This window comes from Fulmarus glacialis, unplaced genomic scaffold (genome assembly GCF_000690835.1).
Source record: "Fulmarus glacialis isolate BGI_N327 unplaced genomic scaffold, ASM69083v1 scaffold3673, whole genome shotgun sequence".
NCBI classification, from domain to species: Eukaryota; Metazoa; Chordata; class Aves; order Procellariiformes; family Procellariidae; genus Fulmarus; species Fulmarus glacialis.
In genome coordinates this window covers 37,358-41,809 of record NW_009200868.1, presented here as the reverse complement: position 1 = coordinate 41,809, position 4,452 = coordinate 37,358, and the positions used below count along the sequence as shown (strand labels likewise).

Sequence of the window (4,452 nt, the reverse complement as noted above, 5' to 3'; positions counted from 1 at the left end):
GGCCGCGGCATCGCCCGGTCCCCACGTCGGGGAGCCCGGTGTGCCCGGAAAAGAACTCTTTCTGAGGAGTGCGGGCTCTTCTTTTTTCTTTTTCCCTTCTTTTTAGCGCCTGGTTAGACAACTGCCGGCAGGTTTGCTTTATGGCTTTCGCCGGCTTCCCGCTTCTCAGGGGCTTAGGTAGTGCAGTTCAAAGGGAAAAGTGCGACAGTTGCGGAGCGCTGTCAAAAGTCTCTGGAAAACGTCTGCTGGCAAACTAAGACGGCATCCAGTTTTCTCAGGAAGGGATTTTTTTCTCTTCTTTTCGGGACGATGGGTGAAAAGCTCCGAATTTCACTTTCTGAACTTGTCTAAACCAGCTTTTTCCTGCCTCTGCACAGTCGCGTTTAATTAAATGTGCCTAATTTAAGCACAAGGGCTGCTAAACAATAGTCTGTAACATGTGTAGCACAAACCCGTATTTCCTCCCTCCAAAAGACAACAAAGCAGGCAACTTTGGGAGTTTCCTTTCTGCTGGGTGCTTATGAATTTTATTTTTTTTCTGAATATGTAAAGCTGAGTTCTCAGCTGGTGTCAATTGCTGCTGCTCCACTGAAGTGCCATTTTGCTGAATTGCAGCAGTGGAGAACCTGGCTGTGGCTCAAGAGCCTTGCTTTCAAAATGTACCCCAAATACCCACTGTTGAGAGAACATAGAGTTTGTCCAGCGAAACGCTTCTAACACAGATAATACTTCCCTTTCAAGGAGATACACAATCTTAACTATTCCTGCTCCCTAACGGTGTATTTGCAAAGGGATTTTTTTGACTGAATAATAATTTCCCATTATCAAACGATACAATACCGTGAGATTCTTGCTTTCTGGCAGCTTCCCTGTTTCTTCATACAAGGTGCTTTACGTCCTTCCTCTATCCCAGAAAGTCTATTTTAACAACATGTATGTGGCAGAAGTCTTGTTCTCTCTTGCTTTGTGCTTGCAAACCTGATTAGTTGAGGACGGTGAGAAGGCAGATGAGCCTCAACATTGGTACTTGTGCGTACGGTCTTTGCTTTAGAGAGCATTTACAGTGCTCAGGTTGCTTCATTAACACTGTGGATTTGTAGCACTGGAGTGCTACAAGATCATCAAGTCTGGATCAGGCTCGAGCCCACAATTCAAATTCCTTGGAATTGGCCAGAAAACGTATTAGATTATTTCTCCTGACTTGAATGCTAGCTGAGGGGATAAAGGATACCTGATCTGGCAGGAAGGCTGCTAGTATGAAGGTAACCTGTCAGTGTTTTAGGAACAAACTTCAGCTTTAGTGAGTATCTGCCACTGTGACCGTGGTGTTTTTGATCTGGGACTAAAAGCTCTAAAACCAGTTTTATGGCAGCAATGGCCTCAGGTGTTTCAGGGAAGGTCAGTTGAATAAAACCCTTGTTTTTTGTAGGGACCTCTAATTCTGGCCAATTTACTCTCCATGGGAATGTGTCAAGACATGCATTTCTAGAGGGGCATTCTTCTGCTGAGCTGTGCCTTTCTGAAGGCTCTCCATACCCACTTGTAGCGACTTTGCGGAGGAAGCTGAAATACTACAATCCTTGAAGTAGCTGTAGGAAAAGTTTGTATCAATTACAGTTTGCAGAGATCAAAGGCTTTGTGCATATCTGAGACATCTGTATAAATTCTGCCATACCTCAGTGGTATTTGTAGTTATAGCAAGACAATACTACAGAAAAATCCTCATAAATCTTCATTCATTTTTATGGAAACCCTGTATGTATTTCATTCTCTGTTCTGCCAGATGGCTGAACTGTCTCAGATAACTTTCTCCCTTCCCAGTAAGTGGACTAACTCTTGGTTAAGACCAGAACTGTAAAGCTTTAGTGTAAGGTGAAACTTGGGAGAGTTTTAAGGGTTTCCACTTTTTTTTTTTTTTTAAGGATGGGAACTGTTTTAAAAGCCTGCTTTTTCCAAAACTTGATTTGCAACTCCTGAGTGAAGGGAGTTGAACAAATATTGTGATGTCTTATATACCTGTAGCTTAGAAATTCTTTTAAGCGTTGATCAGTTGTTCACAACCTTCTAAGTGCCAAACACTTCTAATAAGGTGAAATATTTTAGAAGAGCTTCATCCAAAGCCACGGGTACCACTGGCCATTAGTTCAAATGCTACAGGAATGACTTGTGTGGCTTCATCTTTAATATGGCGAAGCTTTCCAGAAACTAAATCATGGATTCCTCCATGCTTACAGTCTTCAGTGATCAGACAGCTGTTCCAGCAAGTGTAGGGGTGTTAAGAGCCTGATGTGAAATACGATATTTGAATTTTGACTTCCCCTTGCCTAAATTTCTCAACTGTTTCAGCTGAATAGGTGTACAATTTCCTCACCCTTAACTGTTAAACCTGGGCCAGATTTTGTGCGCTGTTGTGTTTTTTTTTTGCAGAACTGCAGAAGCTTTCAGGCTTCAGAGTTTTTGATCTGTTCTCATCTGTAAAGCAGCACGCATTCCAATAGCATTGTGCAGACGAGTGCGTTAAGAGCAAATGTTGGCATCCGGGGTGAGTGAGATGACTCTGTGGAGCCGTATCAGATCCTGCGTGTGTGTGGAGCAATGCTATCTATTTCAGAAATCTAGTGCAGGCATTTCTGTCACTTCATTACTGTAGTAAATCATCACCACTAAGGAAAAAAAAAAAAATCCTCTCTATGGCTGCAGTTAGGCAAGAGCTGTGATTATGTCAGTAATGCCAGTTAGCAAATGGGGCTGGATGCCTTCGAGTTGGTGATAATATGGTGGGGGTGGGGTTGGAAGAGAGAATGGAAACAGAGATGGGTGTTTCTTTTCTCCCGTCTGTATCTGAAGTGGCGCAGCTTGCTTTCCGGCTTTATTTTGCCACAAATAGGAGTACCTGTGTTTGAACTGGGTACTTCAGCGGTTTACTATAAACTGCTACACCGTTTCACTGATGACCTAGGTAGCCTTCAAGGTTGTGGGTGCTATGAATGAACGCAGGGTGGATGATTAACTGAACAGGCAAGGAAAAAAATTGTTAATGGTCTTTCTGTAGGGAGCGTGCCTGTACACGCTGGCGTGTTCCTGAACAGTTTTTCTAAAAGCTTTTTGTGTATGGGATTACTGAGAGGAGCAGAACTGCAGCCTCTGTAATGGGAATCTCAAGTCTTCACACAGCTGGAGGAAATGGAGGAGAAAAAAAATAATCACTTCTTATTCTGAACTGTCTCTGCGTTCCACATAATCCTCCTAATTTGGAAGGATAATGTCTTAAGTAGGTGGACACAATGATCAGAAATGTTAGCGACACGAGGAAGGGTAATGCAGTTCTTCAGTATCAGACATGCTAAGATAAGGATGCTTATTCCTGACATCTCATTTTGAACCGATCATTCTGTTGTGCTCTCAGCCTTGTTAATACCCGTTCTGCTTGGGGATTAGTGTGGGTTGGGATCAATCTGACACTAAATCAACAGGCAGGTCAGCATGAACATCTTGTAAAGCAGCCAGAACTGGGACTGTGCACAGGACCTAGTGAAGCTGCTCCTGAGCACCTGAGTGTGCATTTATGAAGGTAGCCCCATGCTCTTTTTTAAGAGCTATGTGATTCCTTGGGACCAGGTTTATTAGAGTGCAAGGAGATGTTATGAGTCAATTAATCCAGCAGTTCATGCTGTCATTTACCTGAATGTCTCCTTTTTACACCGCAGCTGTGTCTGCCTCTCACCCTTGGCTGCTACTTGCAGATGTTTTACTAATTTGGCATTCAGCTGTGAAAATAAAGTGCCCTTTCTTGCCTTTTTTTTTTTTCTGAAAGGCTTTTGTCTGAGAACCCAAGAACTCCTAAACAAATGTATTTCCACAAGGATGAAGAATCGATTTTTGATAATTTTTTTCCTCATCAGGAAGACTGCTTAACTGAAAAGTAAATCTGATTTATGTTTTAAAAACAAATTAATTCTCAGAAATATTCTATTTTGCTAATGCTGTGTTCTTCTGTGTCTAGCGCTGACATCCTAGAGGCAGAAGTTGCCTTGTTACATTATACAGGCCAAATTCTTTCTGTTTTTAGCTGTCATAACTCGGTGTTTCTCCAGAGATCTCCATTATCTGGGAGCATGAGAATCAAATGCAGATTGAGGTAAGAATATTCCGTGAAGTCGTTGTAACTAAAGGTGTGTGAACTGTATGTTGCAGAGATGTCCTTGCACTGCCGATCTTCAAGCAGGAAGAACCGCAGCTGTCTCCTGAGAATGATGCCAAGCTGCCTCCCTTTCAGTACGTCCTCTGCACAGCCACGTCACCTGCTGTGAAACTGCACGAAGAAACCCTGACCTACCTCAACCAAGGTAGGGTTTGTACTACACTGAAGGAGGGCATATTTCTTGGGAACAATTCGTGAGAGAGAGATTGAATCCCATACTTGTGCCTTACTGGGAGGGCAGTGGGATGGGA

The 4,452-nt window shown here is 42.9% G+C and overlaps 1 protein-coding gene across 1 annotated transcript in view; it reads left to right on the top strand.

Annotated features, from left to right (window-relative positions):
- Positions 1-106: 106 nt before the first annotated feature.
- The window catches only part of TFCP2L1 (transcription factor CP2-like 1), a gene marked incomplete at its 5' end in the record, with an annotated part of 31,885 nt that continues 27,539 nt past the window's right edge, over positions 107-4,452 (top strand). The window contains 2 exons of the mRNA XM_009573737.1: positions 107-177; positions 4,195-4,346. Coding sequence (XP_009572032.1) covers positions 107-177; positions 4,195-4,346 — 223 coding nt within the window. The remainder of the gene's footprint in view (positions 178-4,194; positions 4,347-4,452) is intronic.